The sequence below is a fragment of the Numida meleagris genome, chromosome 23, assembly GCF_002078875.1.
Source record: "Numida meleagris isolate 19003 breed g44 Domestic line chromosome 23, NumMel1.0, whole genome shotgun sequence".
Lineage (NCBI taxonomy): Eukaryota > Metazoa > Chordata > Aves > Galliformes > Numididae > Numida > Numida meleagris.
Genome location: NC_034431.1, coordinates 2649746 through 2669565, shown reverse-complemented (window position 1 = coordinate 2669565; position 19820 = coordinate 2649746). Strand labels below are relative to the sequence as shown.

Genomic DNA, 19820 nt, shown 5'->3' with positions numbered 1-19820 from the left:
TCACTTGTCCATTCACCAGATTTCATTTTATGGCTGCTTAAATTTATACATCTTTTGATTATATTTTTGACTTGGAAGCCATGACTTGCACATGCTTGCCATTTATGTAGGATGCTTTCAGCTGCTGGAAACACTTATTCTCCTGCCTGTTGATCTGTGTGTCATGGAAGAGATGTTTATGTTGGTGTCCTTCTGAAATTTAAGAAAAAAAAAAAACTCTGAATCACTTTGCTGAGGTGTAGCATGTTGATGATGGCACTGTAATGTTTTTCCTTCTATTTATTCTCAAAGGTTTGGTAGCTTAGTCATGGAGCATAAGGTTTGTATTAATCAAAACCCTCTGGTTTTAGTGTTAAATCATCTGCAGTGCTGTTTTATTGCAATACTCTCAGTTATTTATTGGGTTTCAAAACAAAGTATTGCAGTACTTTGTCCCAGGTAGCTTGGTCATAGACACAATCTGTACTTTTTGCTGCCAGGGAAATATGTTCTCTTATCCCATGTGCTGCCACGTCATGCCACCAGTTGAGCAGTGGGCTGTCTAATTGTAATTTAGATTCATTTATTTAACTTGTAAAATAAAGGTTTCTGGGCTTTTGCTGCTCTTACCTGTGCTTATATAGGAGCACATCATAACTCAGAGGTGTTTCTAACACAGTGTGTGTGTCTCAGTCCCAGCACGATGACGTCCTGGTGCGCAAGGCGTGGTTGACTGGAGTTGTGCCTGTTGTGATGGACTCCGAAAGTTCTGTTCAAGAAAAGGCCTTGGAATGCCTTGATCAGATCCTGTTGCAACACATAAAGCATTACAACAAATTCAGGAGGGAAGATGAAAAGCAGGTGCTGGCATGGGATCTTCTTACGCTGCTGACTTCGGGGAGCCAGGAGCTGAGGTGAGGATGGCTGCCCTTCCTTGTGGGCTCTTCTGTTTCCAAAGCACCCCCTCGTGCAGTGCACTGGATCTCTTTGTTGCCTTTATTATCTTGACATTCGTGGACAAAATCCAGATTATTTTATTAAACTTTTAATCCTATTAGAACACGCAGCTTTTCCTTTACAGTAGGAAATGGCTTAGTGACCAGAGGACTAAGATACAAGCGTGGGCTTATGTTCTCAGCTCTCCCTTTCCCTGTGTGACCACAGAACATTAAGTGTCATAGTTTACGTATTGTTTAAATGCACATGCCACCTATAGCACAAGGGCAAAAAGCTAAATTTATTGTGTGTTTTTTTTAAAGCTATTTGAACTCTTAGCTTGAAGCAGGCAATGAAAGTGCACGTTGCTCTAGAGGTGGCAGCTGTCATGCTGTGAGCTGCCTGCGTTGCTCTGCCAGTTCCTGGGACACAGGAGCTGTCAAACACGCACATCAGCAGCTGGTGAGAGGAGGGAGGTTTTGCTTTGTGCTGAGTGTTTTGATTTGCTCTTCTTGTTACCTGTGAGGTCTCCCTGAACTCTGGTGTTCATACACAGGAATGTCACTTGCTATTCTTGATGTGCTGGTAGCAGCATGAACGTTAAATGGAGGTGTTCTGATGACAGAAGTAAGAGAGGCTATAGAGGGAGAGGAGAAGATCTCTGCTTATTAATTCTGCTGCACAATATGTTACTTGTCTTATGACAAATAGAACGATTCTGCCTTTTGCAGAATGCTGTGGGATGAAGCAGGAGAAATGGGCTAATATAGTATGACAAGGACGCAACGTTGATTAAAGACAGCTGGATGTTTATTAGTCAACAGGGCATAATAGCTCAGAAATAGAAAATGAGATACTGGTTGTGCTGCCTTGCCAATCTGTAAAACTGCCAGTGCTCTAATTTGGGCTATTTTATGACACAGTTTGAAGATTCATGGCACCTTTACTTCATGACCTTGGAGTACCTTGCAGCTTGATAAGTCTTAGAGCTCTGTCAGTGTGAAATGGGAAGCTAGGGTTAAACAGAAGGATGCAACTGGTGTTGTCCCATTACGGATGTTAAATAAAAACTCCTAGGAAGCCTTTGGTACAGGCTGTTGAAATATTTTCTTGATTTGTTCTGATACTGGTTCCTCTGTCTGATAGACGTGTTCATGCCAGGACTGTAGTGCTTCAGGCCACCACTGTGGCCATCAGAACTGCTAGTTGAAAGAGTGAGCAACAATAAAATGTAGAGCAGAAATCCTGGCATCTTCTGAGTAGAAGGAATGCAACATGATGGCACCTTTATGTTTCACAGTGGATCCTGGACAGGTGTTGGATTCTGCTAGGAGTGTCCAAGACCCTGAGTGTGTTGTTCATTCCTTGTTGATCTTGCTTTCTTTTCTTTCTTCCTTGCAGCTGTTACATGAACAAAGCTTTTCATATCTGGTCCCGGCAGAATAAGTTCTCCTCTACTTTCATCAATAACGTGATGTCTCATGTGGAAACAGAGCATGCTGTACCAGCTTGGATGTTGCTTGCTAAGGTGGCAAGTTCTTCACCCAAGCTGGATTACTCCAAGGTCATCGAATCCTGGTACACTGTCAGCAGGTACTTGTGTGCTTTGAACTCCTCCATTCTGCAGGGAGGAAGTGGAGGTAAAGATGAGGAGCAGTAAGCGCTTTCTGTCCTTCCACAGACATAGTGCTGCTTAGATCACCATTCTTTATTCAGGCAGCTGGCTGCTGCAGCTAGGGGACAAGCAATAACCCACAGATTTGTGCAGCCAGCAAGCTTTACATTGAGCTTTTTGAGTTTTCATTTGGTTTGTTAAGTCTGCCTTGATAGAGCATAGCCAAGATGCATGGATTTTTCTGCTGTGGTTTGGTGGTTTTCCAAAGCATAAATCTGCTCTGCTGTTTTCCAGGCAACAGAACACGAGCAGTGATACTACAGGGCATATACTGTCTGTCATCAGTCATGTTGCAAAGCATCTCCCTAGAAGCACCTGTGAGAGGCTGATTGGTGAGTAGCCCTGACAACTGCAGAGTAGAAGGCACAGTTCAGTTTTGTCTCCCAGCTCAGAGTTGCTCTCCACGAGCAGTTCCTTGGCCTACAAAACACCCGTGTTGTCTGTGATCTCCTTTTCAGATAACATCAAGCACTGGCTGAAGGAGTTTCAGTGTCCCCTGGAGGTGATTAGCCCAGCTGTAGAAACTCTGCAGAAACTCTGCTGTGCGTACGCGGGCATCCCAAAGAAGACACAGGTGTGACTTAAAGTGCATCTTTTAAAATAATTTGTTTCACATGTATAAGGACTGACTTGAAGGCAGCTTCTGTCTCCAGTCTGTTGGCTGATTGTATCACTAAATACAGAGGATCTGGCTCCAGCCACTCGAGTCTGTTCTACTTTAGCTGCACTATCAGCTATTTCTAAGGCTTGGTCCACTTAGAAGCTATAAGCTTATGCTATGTGCTCAGGTCATTCTATATGAGAGCTGGTGCAGATGCATATATTTTCTAGGCCTCTTTAATGAGCCCAAGCACAGAGTTAGTAACACATGATGTACGTGTAAAGATTTTCAAATTGGGGGTTAATGTGTGGAGATGCATCACGGCTATGTTCTGTTTGGCTAATAAAGTGCCTGATTCATTTTGTTTTATTATGGAACAGGAACTGCTCAACCAAGTGTTTTGTGATTTAATATCCACTTGCGAAAGTTATATTTCGAATATAGTTCTCAAAGAGGATGGAGCAGAGCAACTACAAGAAGATCTCTTGGTAAGTTTGCTTCCCCTTTGTGGGCTGGTCAAAGGATGTGCGTGTTCTCAAAATGGGTATTCTATTAAGTTTGTGGCAGTAACTGTTACAAAGGAAAATCCTGATGTATGTGCTTGTGTACGTGGCAATGGAATCTTGTCCTTATTGGCCTGGGAGCATTCAGCAGTTTTATACCTTAGAAATGGCTCTAAGGATGTGATGTCCCATGGGTTTTTAACAAGATGTGGTTTTATTCTTCCTTTTCCACTCATGCTTTTTAGAAAGTACTTCGGAAAGTAAGTCTGTGAGATGCATAGGATACTTTAAGGTATATTTAACATTATTAGTAGCTGGGGGGAGGTTTAGTGTATTAAACACGCACACCATTGCTATTTCAAAGCTTCACTTTTTGTTTGTTAGCTGCTGTCATCTTGAAAGGACCGGGGGAATTTTAAGTTGTTCTTGGGGAAGTAACCGTGCTGACTCCTGCTGCCTTAATTTGCAGCTCAGCCATTGCCTTTGGTCTGCAGTGTTGCTTTTTTCTGTAGGTGAGACACCTCTTTCTCTTGGGTGAGGCTGCACAGCTGTGTCCTGCCAAAGTGGAGAAACGCATCTTTCTTTTGATCCAGTCCATTCTGGCTTCTTCTGAACAACGTGAGACTTTTTCCCTTCTGCCTTTAATTTTCCTTTCACAATCCACACTGTTACCCAGAAAGCACGTTTTCTTTCCTGACCCATTCTTTCATAGTGTCCAGTCCTCTTGATGGTGAGGAAATCCCAGCTTCTCAGCCGCTGTCCCAGTTCAGAGGATCAGCCATGCCTCCAGTGATCAGAGCTCATGCATTCATTACTCTAGGTAAGCATCATCCTGCAGCAGAGTAGTGCCCTTATATCCAATTCCCACCCTTCTTGTCTGCTCTCTGCTTCAAGTTCTATTCATGTCAGCTCTAACAGATAGATGCAGCACTCAGTGCTTTGTTTTGCCTCTGTTCGTAGCATTTAACAATGCAAATATCCATGGTAACAAGTTGCACAAACCATAAATCCATGAGGCTTTTTCAAATCTGTTACTGCATTTTTCCCATATAGCATATATCTGAAGAGTACTGTCCTTGTACTCAGAATTGGTTGCTGTCTGCTGAGAGGTCTTCTAATCTGTAGTAGGGTGCTCAACAGAGGATGAAGAAAACATGATGCTTTTGATGCAGTTAGAATAGAATTTCTTTATGTAGCTACTTATTCTCTTTAGTACAATGACCGGGCTTCTTTGTCATAGAAACCTGGTCAAGTCTGCAATTCTAGTATAAAGAAGAGTGCTAGGTGAGACTTTGGGTTTTGTAGCACCCCTGTAGATGTGAGCAAATCTTGTATTTGTTGCAGATGGACAGAATCATTCTTTCCTTAACTGCTTTGGGAAGCTTAATACTTTTTGTACCGAGCTTAGAAACAGGTAGGAAGAAGTAATGTTAGAATGCAGGGTATTTTATTTTAAGTTGGTTTAGTAATGCTCTTTGAGGTGGGTGTCTCCCTGCGATGCCTATGACAGCTGGGGCTGTTCTTTTTAGCTGCTTTGAATAATACCCTGTGCACAGGAATAGTTCACTCTGAAGGAGGGAGTTTGGCATAGAGACCCACACTACAGGCCTAAAAAGAGTTTGGAAGATCTCCCTGAAGTATAATTTCTTTACGAAGTAGTGCAGATTGCTCGTCAAGTTTCAGCATATGTTTCTTGTTTATTCACCTGTTTACTTCTCGATTCCTCTCATCTTGGACTCAGGGCCGTGGTGGTTAAGGAAGGAGAATATATTCACAGCACTGATGGTCTCGTCCTTGCTTCACAGGTAAATTGTGTTTGCAGCATGAGGATCTGGCCAAGAAATGCATCGCAGCTCTAGCTCGAGAGCTGGAGGTGTCCCATGACGTGGCTGTTCGCAATAACGTTGTCATCGTCATGTGTGACCTCTGTATCCGCTACACCACCATGGTGGACAGATACATCCCCAACATTTCCTTGTGCCTGAAGGACCCGCATCCCTTCATTCGTAAGCAGACGCTGATTCTGATCACCAACCTTCTGCAGGTAAACAGGGGTCTTGAGCCATTGTGCTGAGCACTGACAGCCTGACCAAGAGGTGTATTGCTTAAAACTTGATTCTAGAGCATTGCTGTGATGTATCCTAACTTATGAAGCCTTCAAACGTGCATTTTGTTACTTTTTCTCAAGGCGGGCAGAAATCGATGGCACTTAGCACAGCTGGAGAACAAGATTATTTTTATTCAGCGCTCATCTCTTTTCTCATCTTGGTGTCTGTGAATTCCCTTCCATTTTACTCCCGTACGTATGAACGTACTGAGCACCACAGCACCTTTCTCCTCCATCTCTGCATATTGTTTTAAAGTTGTGGAAGTGGAGAGGCTGACAATATTTGCCCCTCCAATGTTCGTGTGAAGCCAAACAAAGCAGATTTGGAGCGCGTTTGGCTCTGAAAGCAGTGTTGAAGAGCATCTGTGCCTTTGGCATTGGAAAGCAGGTTTTTCTTGATTCTTCTTTTTTTTATTGGTCTATCTGGTGAACCTGGATGCTTGCTGCTGTGTGCTTATTCTGCTTCAAGCATCTACTAGAACACTGTCTTTTTGAGGTTTGTTTTCTGTACATACTGGTGAAGCTGTATAGCTTATTTCCCCATGTACATTCTGGCAGGCTCCATCAGATGCTGCCCAGCTGCTCTCTGAAGATTCAAACTCAGTTTTTCCAGGTTCAAGCTAATTTATCATCTGTCCTTTTCTTCTAGGAAGAGTTTGTGAAATGGAAGGACTGTCTCTTCTTCCGTTTCATTAGTGTCTTGGTGGATCCAAATCCAGATATTGCCAGGTAAAAAACTCATCTGTAAAATACTGAGGGTGTTGAAGAGCAGAGATGCACTCTTTATTCTTTATACCTTGTCTTTTTAAGTTTTCTGCCATGTTTCGTAGTACTTTGACATAGCAGAAGAATTGTGCACGTGACCATAAGTACCCATTCATGAAGGTTTTATATGTTTTAAAGTCTCAAAGTGCTTTGTTCTGTGGAAAATGAGAAAGAGGCACTTGGCTCCAAGGATGGAAGATCATGCCACGATGCTGGATGCAAATGAGCCTTGGACAGCTTTCTGTTTCCATTTGGAACACCCAAACTTAAGATTGGTCTCTCTAGGGCCATCAACCTATCATTGCATAGGAGTGCATATTCACACCTGCTCCTCTCACTTTTTTAGTATGCAAAAATGTCTTTCCAGTAGATGGTGGCATTGCAGCATCTTGTTCCCTGAGTTTTAGCTGTGGAACACGCTGCTATTTCATTGGTAGCCTTTTTCTTTGCATCTGCATTCAGAGGCTGTATCTACATAAAAATACTTTCTTCAAGCCTGAGATTGACTTTCAGCTCCTGCCAGGCTTCTGGTGATTAACTCTTTGCAAAGTGCTGTGTCTCAGGGACTTTACTCATGAAGGTAATGAAACCGCTCTGCCTGCATTCGAGTTCAAATTTATTTCTGTCCCTGTTTTAGTAGCAATAAGTGAGTAGTATTGTGGATGCTGAGAAGTGTTATTTTCTTGGATGAAAAAGAGCTGAAGGTCAATAAGCTGGTATCGTTGTTCAAACCCAGGTGTAACTGGGCAGGAATTGAATGGGGTGCTGAGGGAGACTTGGGAGTGGAAAACTCCTCCTGCTGTACTGCTTGTGACCCTCTGCTGTGTTTCAGGGGTGACTTTTAGAAGCTGTCTGGTAAGTTCTCTCTCCTTTCCAGGTTTGCAGAGTTCTGTTTGGTGCATCTCTTGCTGAAGAGGAATCCAGTGATGTTCTCTCAGCATTTCATCGAGTGCATCTTCCATTTCAATAGCTATGAGAAGCATGAGAAGTACAACAGGTTCCCACAGAGTGAGAGGTCAGTTGAGCACATTTCTACCTCCTCGCTGCTGAACGATGGCTGTGCAGCCTCTGGTTACTGAAAGCATTTGTGGCACTTCATAATTATGTATGCAATAGGGGGAAAACAGCTCGAGGAGATGGTGTTAAATTAAGTATTCTGCCTTCTCCTCGAGGCTGCTGGGAGAACTTCTACATGTAATTTGTGGGAGTGTGTGGTATCCTAGCACTCTTATGGGTCTTGAAAGTGACGTACAGATACTCCTTGTTGATTTCAAGTCTTACCATTTTTGCAAGATTGCATAATGTGACTTCACCGTGTAAAGTGTCTTGCTCTACTACAGGGCAAAGAATCTCTTCTCTCTGAGAGGAAAAGATAACAGAGAAAAAAGGATGCATATCTACAAGTTCCTACTGGACCATTTTACTGACGAACAGAGGTTCAGCATTACAACAAAGATCAGCCACAGTGTCCTAGGTAGGGGCCAGCTTCAGGAAAATAAGATAACAAATCTGGCAAGCAACTTGTGTCTATAGAAAAAACAAGTCTATGTCCCATGGTGTTATCTCCTGTCCTTCCTGGCACTATTTTTTCCAGTAAAGTGATTCTTACTTCTTCCCTGCCTGTTCCAGCATGCTTTGTGGATGGGGTCCTTCCATTGGACCTGGAAGCCAGTGAGCTGCTCTCAGATACGTTTGCTATCCTTAGCTGCAAAGAAATCAAGCTGTCAACTATGAGATCAAAACCCGATGAAGACATTCAGCCTGATGAAGATGAAATGGCAATGGCTAATGCTGTCATGCAGGCAGCACAAAAGAAACTCATCTCACAGGTGAATGGCACTTGGAGCTGGTGTGGGGAGTGGGCTGTCCACAGTGCTGGGAGGAATTTTAGCTTTCTGTGATGGGGAGACTTGGTAAGGGTTATTCAAGTAGCATAACTGTGCCCAGGACATACAGCACATGTATGTTGTTATTCAGGCTCTGTCTGTAGATCCACTCTGATCTGAGGGCATGTATGGAAGCACTGTGTATTGTGAGAACAAATGTTAAGGCTAAATTTGTAATGGACCCTTGTACTTGAGGGATCAGTTGGAGTGATCGGAAATGTATTTCCTGGAAAAAAAAAAAATCAGCTTTAATTTGTTCAAATTTGTTGCACGCATCTCCTGTTGTTAAAGCATCTGAGCCTTAATGGGTTTTGGTGCACCTATTTAGACAATTTGCTTTCAGTGTGCAAGCTGACTCAGTGATACGTCTTGAAAGACAGACTCCATTTAGGTTAAAAGCTTAACCTGCACGCGTACATGCATGCATTCATAAGAGTGGGCTTAATTGTGATAATTCCCACGCTGTGAAGCAGTAATTCCTTTCACTTAGATGAATGGCCTAACAACCAAGTGATTTCTCCTTTATTGCATTGTTTGTGCCTTGTTTAAACAAAGGTTCAAAAGAAGAATTTCATAGAAAACATCATCCCAATAATCACTGAGCTGAAATCCTTGATGGAGCAGAAGAAGATCCCAGCTCTTAGGGACCTTATGAACTACTTACGGGTAAGGAGAACTATTCTCTTGTTGGCTTTTTTCCCCCTCTTAACTTAATGTGTTAGATACATAACCGGTAATGGAACGAACAGCCTTCTTAGAAGGAAATTTGGAAGGCATACGATGTTGTGACACTGCCACTGTGTTAAATAAGGTGGGAGGTGGAGGGATTTTAGATTCGGATCTCACAGCGTGTTACGTGTGAGCCTCCTCGTGGAACGTGGGCAGGAAGCTTGAATGCTGGAAAGGTTTTTCATGTTCTGAAGTACCAATTGGAATTCAAACTCTTCGTCTGTTAAAAACACCTCTGCTCTACCAACTGGTATTTCCTTTTGCACTTAAGCAGCTGTGATCTGAATGGAGACATGAATCAGTAGTCAGGAGAGATTTCTGAAAGGGTTTAAGTATTCTTTATTGGTCCAGGAAATGATGCAAGACTACCGAAATGAAATCAAAGAATTCTTTGCTGTGGACAAGCAGCTGGCAGCCGAACTGGAGTATGATATGAAGAAGTATGAAGAGCAGCTGGACAAGGAGAAGTCAGACCAGGAGCATAGCTCACCATCACGGGCAGAGGTTGGTGGGGCCATTAGCTCTGTGTACGCCTTCTGTCTGCTCTGCAAAAGGTGGTATACAAAAGTTTGTGCACAAATAACACCCAAACTCCATACGTCTGCAGATGTTGTAATGTTCTCATACCTCTGTGCATTTGCTGACAGAGGCTTTGGTTTCAAAGTCATTTAATATTCATAGAAAAACAGCAAACAACACTTGTTAGCCAAAGATGAGTAGCAAGCAATTAATGTAAAAATAATTCAATGTAAAGGGAAGGACAAGTCTAATTTTCCACTGCCCGTATTTACATGCTGTATCACTCTGTTTCTGGAGTGATAAAGATGATAAATGGGTTAAAAAGGAAAGGGTTTATTTTGGCTGATTTTGTACTTAAACGGAATGGAGACTTCTGTCTGTGCTAGTCATGCAGATCCTTTTTTAAAGTCAATGTGCTTGGGTCAGTTGTTCCGAATTATTTTAGATACTTACCTTAAAATGAGATGGCTCTTACCCTGGCAGCATCTTTCTTCTTCTTTAGGTCAGCAGAAACACCTATATATAGACTTCTAAACTAGAACATAAATATCCCATCAGAACTTACTATTTGCTGCTTGTTGTAATTTTGGCCAGTCAATTCTTTCTCCCTAGTATCCATTTACATCTATCTCACAAAGGATTCGATCACATGGCAAGCTGTTCTGTATGTCTCGTATCTAGGGTTGTCTGCACTTGTCTGTTTTTAGATTTGCTCTTTCCTTCCTTTCTGTAGCAGCTTCCATCTTTGGAGATGCCCTTACCTTCTGGTGGCCGGAGCGATAACGCCCACTCCCCTGTGAGTGGGAGGCAGCCCTCGTCCCCTGGGTCCCTTCCTTCCTCTGTGCCTTCTGAGTTTGCTACACCTAGAGCTGATGTTCCAAAGCAGCCTTTATATGGTCACAGGTATGCGTTTCTGTTTATATTACAGGTTGCAATTCTACAGGGTGATTCCTTTGTTGCCTGCTCTTGCTCAGTGGTATGCAAGTCACAAATGTTACAGCACGATCCTCATTATGTTTGGTGCCTGAGATAGTAAGGGATTGGGAGGGAACAGGGCTCTCCCACATGTCATGCATTTCATCTGGGCTTGCAGCAAGAAATCATTTCAGTATCACTGCCTGCCTTTTGCCCTGTAGGCCAGCATCCTTGAGCACACTTGCCATCCTGAACTCTGCCTGGAAAGCAGTAGAGGCCAGAAGCAAGCAACGCAGCAAGAGCGCTGGGGGAAGTTTATCAGCTCGTTCACTTCCACCAAGCACAGCCAACAGCAAGCAAGGTAGAAAGATTGCCGCAAGCTGACCCAGGCTAATGCCCAATCTAGTTGTCATGGCATGGTTGTTAGACCCTTGAAGTCTCTGAACATTTCTATTCTTATTTTCTTGTTACACGTAGCTTCTTTTCGAAGCGTGAATCAGTTGTCTACTGGAGCACACGTTCCTGTGGGGGGCCGTGCAATCAGCACACCAGAACGTAAGTAACCCAACAGAACCTTTTCCAAATTGAGCTGAGCTCTCCTTCTCTGAGAGAGGTAGCAACATGTGGCTTCCCTAAAGAGCAGAGAAAACTGGTCGGTATTAGCTGTAGGTCATGTATTTATCTAAATGGCTGTGGTAAATAAGAATAATTCTGAAACTGAAGATCTCGTGGGAAAGAACACTGCAATATGGCTTTCATTTACACATCACAGGGTATTACAGTATAGAATCAGTGCATGAAAACACTTCCAACAGCTCAAAATAACAAACCCACTGCCCCTTCTTTATCAACCATGGATTGCTGAGAAGGCATGTTGTCATAATTCCCTAGCAGGTTACGTTGCCCAAGCTGTGCAGGATTCTGTTGTCCCTTAATTCGCAAAGCGTAGCTTAGCACTTCTAGACTGAATTACAGAACCCTGCTGCAGGGGGAAATACTCCAAGGTTCAGTCCCTTTCAGCTGTACGACAGGAGATTCCTTTGTCCAAACAAAAGATCCCAGGTGAGTTATGACCTGCTTCTGTCACTAGAGCAAGCAGTGAGCTGTGTCAATTGAGATACCACGGAGATCTGCTCAAGGAGGATTAATAACCTGCACAGTCAGTCCTGAATCTTCTGCCCTCGGGAAGAACTGAGCTGAGCTTTAGAGAAGGAATGATGTGTTTTTCTTCTCTGCTGTAGATATTAAAGTGAAAATACGTAATGATGAATGTCTAATACACAATTTGTGAGTCTGCTGTGCTTATATCCACTGCAGCTGAATTGCCATCTCACAGAACCTGACCTTCAAAAGCTATGCTTTTTCGGAATATTTTTTTCCTGATGGCATTCTGTAGTGTTGCTTTCTGCAAGAGACAGAGTCTTACAAATGAAGCTGAGTTTCAGCAGATTTCCTTCCTTTATGTCAGCTCATGGACACACTGAACTACTTTAGGTTTCTTTCTCATTATGTTAAACTCCCTCCCCTGCTCAGGAGTGAACTCCAATTAATTTAAGAGTCTAGGTGAGTATCTGACAGGTCAGTTGTCATTAGGCAGTTGTAAATTTTTGTGGGGTAGGGATGATGTTCTAGAAATGTCGGATCTGAGTGCAGTTTTTTGCCTGTGTCTGTGCAAATACACGAGCTGCAAGCACACAGGAGAAGCCAGCAGCACGTAGCCAATAAGGCAGTCAGCTGTGTGGCAGTCTGCAAATACCTGACATCCGCGAGCAGGCAGGAGCAAAACAGTGGCAGTGATGTGCATCCACTGGAAAATCTGGCCCTTCTCCTCCCTGTGTGCTCCAATGTTTGGCTCGATTTGTCTGTCTCGATGTTTCTCCTCGCTGGCTGAACAGCAGGCAATGATCTTCGTGCAAAAAAACTAGGGTATGTTTTTGGAGAGCAGAAGTCTTTAATTGCCATATCTCTGTCTGGAAGCTTGGATGGCTGTTTCTCTTAAGCGTAAGCACCATATGGCATGCAAGGAGGAAGAATGTTAATCTGCAGTGGTACTGAGGCTGAATTCCTACTTAGTTTCAAGGCAGCATGCATCCTTCGGTGGGGAGACAAACCCCATGAAGCAGTATCATCACTTCAGTTACTGTGTGTTGAACCATCTGCATGGTGCTGCTGGGTCTTGCAGGCTGACAGACAATCAAAAGAAAACATTTTCTTTTCCCCAGGTGCATTGTTCTAAAACGACTGGAGATGCGGCTCTTTGTAAATCATTTTGTGCTTGAGAACAACAGCTGTCTCTTTATCTTACTCAACTGTTGTGTCAGTCTGTCCCCCCCTGTCTGTCGCCTTCTTATCTCTCCTGCTCGTTACTTTGAGAATGGCTGAGTGGGTCTGGACAAGCGTAGATTTATTCACTGTGATACATAAACACATGTTTTGAAGATGCAACCTTTCTTTGGTTGCAAGGGAAGCCTCACTTGATGGCAGTTCTTCAGCAGAGTTTCCATTTCCTACCCGATAAAGCATTTTCTACTGTAATTCCTTGTGAAGGCTTCTGGGAAACAAGAGCATAAAACAGAGAGCTGAGAGAAGAAAAATCTGAATACTGTGACATCTCTTCTGAGATAAATGACAGGAAAGCGACAGCTGACAAGCATGGCCTGTTCAGGCGAGCTGAATTCTACCTAGCTTCCCTGTCAAGCGATTCCTCGTCTGGCTGCAGACAGTTCCTCTTGGAAGGGCTGTTCAAGTCCTTTGTCAATCTTCAAGGGCCCCACATGCTGCCTTGACTGGGCCACGTAACTAGTCTGACTGTGGTTCTGGGGACAGTTCATGAAGTGCTGTGATTGTGGATGATGGCTAAGCTTCAATGGAAGGTGTGGCTGTAGCACCTAACACAGGACAAGGAAGTGCACCACTGAGGTCCTGCATCTACATTAATTTCTTCCACATACGGGGAAGGCTGTAATTCAGGAGTATGAACCTGATGTGCACAGATGGCCCATCAGATTCAACATGTTGTTTTGAGGCTGATTGAGAGACACTGAGATCTGCTGGATTGGAAAAAAGAGCGTGCTTGCAGTTAACTGGATGTACTTAATCTGTACAGTGCTTGAGTGTTATACTGCAGCATGTCTTCCCTCTGGCTGCCTCGCAGGCAGCTGGCTAATATGTGTTTTTTCTTTCAGAGACCATGAATGACTTGACTTTTGGCACTGGGGTCAGTTACATCAGCTTGACGCACACACCTGGCTCGGCTCAAGGCAAGTTATCTGTGATTCTAGCTCACGGGAGATGGGGGGGGAGAGGGTTAAAAACCCAAATAATTGAATCTGTGGCATTTTAAAAATATGAAAATACATGCATTATTTACAGAGAAGAAAGACGCCGAGGAGCAGCCAGGAGATATTATCTGTTTGACATCACCAGAGAAACTGTAAGTTCAATCCAGATCTGAAACTGTGACCGCAGTGAGGAGGACTGCTGGAGTGCTTCAAGATAAATGGTCTCTTTGCTTCTTCCTAGCCCATCCGTGCCACGGGAGTGGAAAGTAGAATCCCCAGCAAGGAGGAAAAGCAGCCGGAACGTCCCTCCGAGAAGGGCCCAGTGGAGAACTCCTCTGAAACCAGAAAACTGATCCTTTCAATGAACTTTTGTACAGAACCTTCATCATGTTTTGGGAAATCTGTCCTTTTACTGTGTAATGACAAATCACTGTGGACAAGTGTCCTGCCTGCCTTGCCTGTTTTTGTTTAGATTTTACATGAGGTTGTCTGGAGTATGGTATGGACAAGCAAAGTCTGTGTTAACATATATTATAAGCTGCTGTTGTCGGCAAAGCACACTGAAGTGCTAGAAAGCTCTAGTATTAAGGGAGGGCTTGCTGTTCACTCACAGGATGTGTAATTTGTCCATTTGGGAAAGTAAGAGCATAATGTTGCTACAGTCTTAGCAATAAATGCGTTTATCGCAGCGTGCAGGGAAGTGAGTGGCTGGGCTTATTCACTTGGTCCCTCATTGTCCCTCTTGGTGATACACTCAAATTGCTTTAATTGGAACAAAGGTAGAACAGCTTGTCACTACCACGCCCCTGGATCTGGTAATTGCATGCTACATCACCTCTTATTTGTTGTGCAGACTCCTGTGTGTGTGTGAACAACCTTCGTGTTCTTTCATACGGAATATTTCCGTTCTTGAGCTATGCTATTTCCAATTAGTAAGATTTTATGAAAATAAATGGTTATAGAATTAATTCCACCCACAACTTCTCCCTTCTTGATTTGACAGAAATTATTAAAGCAGGATGTGAGTAACTCTCTAAAATCAGGGTTGGTAAGTCATATACGTATGTAGCTTTGTGCTCTGGCCAGAGGCCTTGTTTATCATAAATGTGCCTTGTATTTACCCAGTACTTACTGGGTTCTGAGCACTCCTGCCTCCCTCTGATGCCATGTAAACCTAACTCAAGGCTTTTCAGTTGCTAACTTTTATTACAGAGCTCTTGCCCTGGATTTCATCGCAACTGGAAAATGGAACCTGTAGTGTGAGTGCTGATTTGGCTTAGTACTAGGGCAGATCACAGGACCAGGGTTGGCTTTTCTGCACAAATGGAGACAGAGGCTGAGCATGTCTGTGCCACAGCCCTTCCTGAGGCACTTACCTTCTGCACTGCAATCTCATTGTCCTCCCCTTCCCTATTTTATTTTAAAGAATAGAGAAGCCTTCAAGTGAGGTTAAACTTTATTCTCAAAATCAAAGTAAAAACCTAAGGAGATGCATGGAATGGCTTTGGCTTAAGCAATGGTTAATTATGGCCACATTCATTTATTTTGTCCTTCTTTTCCTGCAATAAAAGGTTACCTTACATATGAAGTGGTTAACTTACTCAGATTCCAATTTTATTTCCGAATTTATGCCTTCTAGCTTTTGCTCTGTCCCAGAGCAGCACGAAGATCAGCCCTGCGAGCATTGATCTGTCTCCTATAGAAAGAACCAAGGACCCACAACTGCCCCAGAACAAACTGAACAGTAACGTGCCTTGGACTTCCTGCAGCCCAACTCAAGTGAGTGCTCAGAGAAAACACTTCTCTTCCACTGCCTTCAAAGCAGAAGCCTGCAATTAGATTATTTTTTTTAAAGAAAACAAACATAGAAGAACCCACAAGAACGCTTTAGAGCTCGGTATTTATGTAAAACATTCTTGGCAAAGTTAAACGTCATACATTAGTACAAACCTAAAAATTATTCACAATGATACAACAAGTTCCATCCATCAGATCTCATGAGCTGTGCTGGGGGCTCGTCTCCCCTCCCCTCGTTAGAAATGCCACTGTCACATTGCAGAACTGAAAATGAAGTTGTGATTCTTAGCTTGCCCGCTTCCCGCGTGACGGCTGCCTTTGGCTCATAGCAAGACTGTAGATTGTACTCCCATAGTGCCCAGAGCTACCCTGGCTCAACCATTTTCCTTTTTCTCCCTTATTACGAGTATCCTACAAGCAGCACAGAAAAGTGGATATACAGAAAGTGCAAAGGAATGTTATGCTCACTGCTGTTGTAATGATGAGAGGCAGCATGCAGCTGGTGAGCACTGCCATAAGGTTGCCAAAATGGAGTTGAAAAGGGGCAGTGGTTGTGTCTTGGTTAGAGAAAGAATCGTTATTAGTGCCCTAGCCTTAGTTTTGCTTTCATTAGCAAAAGGAAAAGTGGTAATGCTTTGCCTTGGTAAAACAAATGCAGCAATGGCATGTCCAGCGAGGCCCCGAGCAAACAAAGCAGATGAATGCAGAACGCTAAAAAATAACACTGACAGTCCAAATCAAGTATTCAAAATACCGTCTATGTGAGAAGTTAAGACAATTCATATTGGGAATACAAGAATACTAAATTATGCTACATTTAAAAAAAAAAAAATTCTTAAACCACAGCACAGTTCTAGTGTTGCATCCACATCTTGCAGTTTTACCCACTGCTTTTCAACACTACCAACTCATGCGTCAACACGAGTTTCCATTTAGTCTCTTTAACGCAAAGAGACCTAGATTTATCTTTTATTATTATTTTTTTTTCTTTTACCATCTAGAGAAAAGTTGCAACTGGCACTACAACAGCGCTTATCTATTGACCTTTTGCTTTCCCAGCTCCAGAAACAGTTGCTTGGCTATGCAATCGAAACCTGTAACGCTGCCACAGCGCGTTGGTGCTTCAGGGATTTTGCAGAGGGGGGAGCAAACAGTAAAGTCACTCTGTCACCTTGTTGGAACTGAATCCAAAAAGCCATCCCTGGATATTTCTTGCAACGACAAAAACCGAGTGTTGGTCACTGGCAAGAAAAGTAAGTTCAATGTATAAAAAAGTTGATAGGTCCTGCCATAAATTTACAAAAACTATCCCTGAGTGACTCTGTTCTGTGTCTTGTAAGACCTCACGTGACAAGGAAATTGCTGAGGGTAGCTTAAGAGGAAAGAGATGCTGTTCCACCTGCAGCTTTGTATTGCGCTCTGCAGTAACACTGATATGCTCTGATAGTGCCATACTATAGCAACGTTTGAGCTCTCCTCTGTAGCTTAGAAAGTAAAAAAGAAAATAGCTACGTTACTTAAACACTGCTGGCATCACGTATTTACACTTTAAATAGAAACGTTACCTTTTCTGAAGTAATCAAAATAGATCTTTGCAAAAAATTTAGAATGTGGGATTTTACAAAAGTAAGGGTAAAAAAAAGCTCAGAAAACCATCTCAGTACCTTTTCTGGGACTCTGGGCCCGCAGAACTATTTGGCTTTGATTTTCCTGAAAGGGATGTCCTAGCACTAGGTTCTCTGCCTCCGCTGTAAGCCTCTTTAACGCACCGAAAGACGCAAGAGGGAAGCCTGCTTTGTGCAGATTAGAATGAGGGGTTACCTGCGTGCAGTGAGTTTTCTGTAAAGCGGTGACCAGCAGCAGCCCTTCCGGCCTGATGCTGCCCGTGTCTCTTGTTAAATGGAGTAACGAGGGCTCAGTAAGTCGACAAAAGGGGCTGAGAGCATTAGTTGCATATGCGTGCCTGTCAACTGGTCAGGTACCTATTCTGCACCTGAACAGTCGTGGTCGAAAGCACAAGACAATCACAAGTCACCAGCCTGGCCTGGGCAGCAAACTGCCGAGAGGAGGACTTCCCCCTTGCATGGGTAACACTTATTCTTTGCAGTCCTACCGCTGTATCAGCACCTTTTTGTCCTACTAGTAATGTCTACGTAACGCTACTCCCTGGTTGCTTTGCGCATTGCGGCTGTGTCCCTGCAGCACAAAGAGAAGGCAATTCCACAGACTTCCAGAGCACAGTCTCTTGGGAAGTATTTATCTCCCTTACTCCGAGGACAGGTTTAGGGGATCCTGTTGGTGTCTCCAGAGGCGGGGGAGACGCAAGTTGGGCAGTGAGGAGTTGCTTTAAACTTTGGCAAAGAAAAAAAAAAAAAGATATACAGATAGCTAGCTATCAAGTCCTTGTGTGTTCCAAACTCTTCCAAGCGCACTTAATTCATCTTTTGCTCTCGCTTCGAGTTCCTGGAGGAGGTATTTTCACACTTGCTTTTGCTGGTTTGCAGTATTCCTTTGGCATCTTATATGACGAATGAAGACTTGTGCCTGAAGTCACCCTGCAACGAAACAATTCTGGCTGTGGGATGGATGCAGTGGCGTTCCAGGCACCCCTTAGTTCCTGCTGCCCACAGCTGCCACGTGCCCATGAAAAATAGATCCCAGCGGGACCACTGAGCATTGCGGCCAGCAGGTAAGGAGGGGGAGGCACCAGTCACACACAGTTGGGTGCTCCCTCTCCCACTCTCCTCCTCCCATGCTAAGGCATGGCAGAGCGCTTCCCCGTTCCCTCTCCAGGATCTCTGCTGATAGGGAGAGGCTTTTTCTCATCTTAAGCCGAGTGATCTAATCAAATCCCAAAATGCAAATTCTCTTGTAAAAGCATCATGGCCTGCCCACTTAATCCAATGAAACTCATCCTAAGGGGGTCAAGCCGTAAGAGAACCGAGACAGAGCAGAGCTGCATTTTATAGCTCTTGGCATCAATCACTTCAGGCAACTTAAATTGTTCATCATTTCTAAGAAAATGACTCAGCCTTTACCCTTCTGTTTTCTCTCTGTTCTAAATCCTTGTTTCTCAGTGGCGTTTGCTCTTAGAAAGCCTGTAGGCCCTAAAAAAAAAAATCTGGTAGTCCTCTGCCCACCCTCTTCCTCTCCAAAGCAGAGAGATGTTAAATGCAAATCATTTGTTACCTCATCATCTGTCCGGATATAGTTAACACCGTCAGGTTTTGCTGGAGTCTTGTAGCTGAAATAAAGGAAAACATCTTATTTCTGGGACAAGGAGACCGCAGGATGTGAGGGGGGGTGCTGAGAAAGAAGAAAACGAGGAGGAGCGGTCCAGTGAAAAGAAAGCAGAGAGAAACCTCACAACACTGAACATGGAATACATCTATCTGGTGAGAATCTCGCTTTTTACATACATTATCTCTTCTACAGATTCTGCAAGAACATCAAGACTCGCTTCTGATCCGTGAGAAATTCCCACCTTCAATGCTAATGCTGTTGTTTTTAACGTTCTAACGTGCGTTCTAGGAGGCTTGTTTTTCATCCCAAATTTAGGTTCCGAGTCACAGCTAGCAAGATTTCCCGCAGAGAGCCTACTCTGTGGCATATATTTGCTATGCACGTCCTGATGCCATAAACTAATTGTGCAGCGAGCTCTGCTTGCTAAGTTGTAGACCTCTGTATGCCAGCAGCACATGACCTATTGGATATACACCTACTGCTATTTAATTGCATTGGTCCCCTCTTACTTCATATGAGGATATTAAAACACAGCTCTCGTTCCCCTGGCTGGTCCTGGTAGCGAGCACAGAAGGAACAATACCAACAGTCTCCCTGAAACCTTTGGTGTAGTGCTTACAGGGGGGAACTGAATACTTGGAGAACTGTAGTCTTTGGTACGGAGCTAGTAAGAAATAGATCCAAGTCAAGCACTGAAATACGTACACCAAAATAGGAACAGGAATGCTGGATCCCAGCTTACCTTTCCCCACTCTCTTTACTGTTTGCAAAGTAGCCCCTCCTGTAGGCACAGCAGATACCGAGAGTGATGAGCACCAGCACTGCTAGGACCACCAGGACTCCACCAATTATCCCACCAATGTTGAGGTCATCTGACAAAGAGA

At 43.6% G+C, this 19820-nt stretch overlaps 2 protein-coding genes across 4 annotated transcripts in view; one reads left to right on the top strand and one right to left on the bottom strand.

The window, feature by feature from the left end:
- NCAPD3 (non-SMC condensin II complex subunit D3) overlaps positions 1 to 15742 on the top strand; it is a 27054-nt gene extending 11312 nt beyond the window's left edge. For 2 of the 3 annotated variants that reach the window (XM_021375977.1, XM_021375979.1), the window contains 20 exons: positions 673 to 893; positions 2317 to 2508; positions 2825 to 2922; positions 3049 to 3164; positions 3572 to 3679; positions 4207 to 4312; positions 4407 to 4514; positions 5500 to 5738; positions 6451 to 6530; positions 7444 to 7581; positions 7907 to 8040; positions 8196 to 8395; positions 9008 to 9118; positions 9533 to 9685; positions 10434 to 10603; positions 10837 to 10976; positions 11093 to 11170; positions 13801 to 13875; positions 13988 to 14048; positions 14138 to 15742. In XM_021375977.1, coding sequence (XP_021231652.1) covers positions 673 to 893; positions 2317 to 2508; positions 2825 to 2922; positions 3049 to 3164; positions 3572 to 3679; positions 4207 to 4312; positions 4407 to 4514; positions 5500 to 5738; positions 6451 to 6530; positions 7444 to 7581; positions 7907 to 8040; positions 8196 to 8395; positions 9008 to 9118; positions 9533 to 9685; positions 10434 to 10603; positions 10837 to 10976; positions 11093 to 11170; positions 13801 to 13875; positions 13988 to 14048; positions 14138 to 14249 — 2640 coding nt within the window. In that variant the 3' untranslated portion in view covers positions 14250 to 15742. The remainder of the gene's footprint in view (positions 1 to 672; positions 894 to 2316; positions 2509 to 2824; positions 2923 to 3048; positions 3165 to 3571; positions 3680 to 4206; positions 4313 to 4406; positions 4515 to 5499; positions 5739 to 6450; positions 6531 to 7443; positions 7582 to 7906; positions 8041 to 8195; positions 8396 to 9007; positions 9119 to 9532; positions 9686 to 10433; positions 10604 to 10836; positions 10977 to 11092; positions 11171 to 13800; positions 13876 to 13987; positions 14049 to 14137) is intronic. The other variant, XM_021375978.1, reaches the window with a different exon arrangement.
- Positions 15335 to 19820, bottom strand: part of JAM3 (junctional adhesion molecule 3) — a gene marked incomplete at its 5' end in the record, with an annotated part of 27644 nt that continues 23158 nt past the window's right edge. The window contains 3 exon segments of the mRNA XM_021375980.1: positions 15335 to 18248; positions 18883 to 18937; positions 19679 to 19808. Coding sequence (XP_021231655.1) covers positions 18213 to 18248; positions 18883 to 18937; positions 19679 to 19808 — 221 coding nt within the window.